General features: G+C 69.7%; 1 protein-coding gene across 1 annotated transcript in view; it reads left to right on the top strand.

Annotated features, from left to right (window-relative positions):
* Positions 1-101: 101 nt before the first annotated feature.
* The window catches only part of MCM7 (minichromosome maintenance complex component 7), a gene marked incomplete at its 5' end in the record, with an annotated part of 5,125 nt that continues 4,566 nt past the window's right edge, over positions 102-660 (top strand). The window contains 2 exons of the mRNA XM_026662577.1: positions 102-251; positions 412-526. Coding sequence (XP_026518362.1) covers positions 102-251; positions 412-526 — 265 coding nt within the window. The remainder of the gene's footprint in view (positions 252-411; positions 527-660) is intronic.

The following is a 660-nucleotide window of genomic DNA, read 5'->3' as shown; positions in this document are numbered from 1 at the left end:
CCAGAGTCGGGGGCTGGTCCCCTGAGGGAGGGTGCGGCTGATTTTTTTCCCTCTCTTTCATCCCCCCCCCCCCCCCCCCCCCCCCCCCCCCCCCAATGCAGAGCGACCAGGTGCCGGTAGGGCACCTCCCGCGCTCCATCAGCGTGGCTGTGCATGGCGAGAACACGCGGCTGGCCCAGCCTGGGGACCACGTCAGCATCACCGGCGTCTTCCTGCCCCTGCTGAGAGCTGGCTTTCGGCAGATGGCCCAGGTGAGAGTGGGGGAGGCAGGGCCGGATCAGGGGGGCAGGGGGCTCGGCTCGGGTTGGGCCAACCTCCCCTGCCGGTTGCTGAGGTAGTTCTGGGGGATGGAGAGGAGGGTGGGTGCTGGGCGGGTCCCCTGGAGTAACGCGCCCCCCTGCTCCCTCCCAGGGGCTGATCTCCGAGACCTACCTGGAGGCGCATCGCATCGTGAAGATGAACAAGAGCGAGGAGGACGAGCTGGGGTCAGGGGAGCTGACGGAGGACGAGCTGCGCCAGATCACAGGTGACACCCCCCTCGCTTCCCCCCCATAGCCCCTCATCCCCCGCCCCCAGCCTTGCTGGGCCCTGGGGAGCCACCCCAACTCCACAGCCCTGCGGCACCTCCTGCCAGCCCCCTGGGTGTGCTGAGTGTGGGGC

This window comes from Terrapene carolina, unplaced genomic scaffold (genome assembly GCF_002925995.2).
Source record: "Terrapene carolina triunguis isolate 2854851 unplaced genomic scaffold, T_m_triunguis-2.0 Scaffold28582, whole genome shotgun sequence".
NCBI lineage: Eukaryota > Metazoa > Chordata > Testudines > Emydidae > Terrapene > Terrapene triunguis.
Note: the sequence above shows the minus strand (reverse complement) of the source record. Positions and strands in the feature narration are given on the sequence as shown.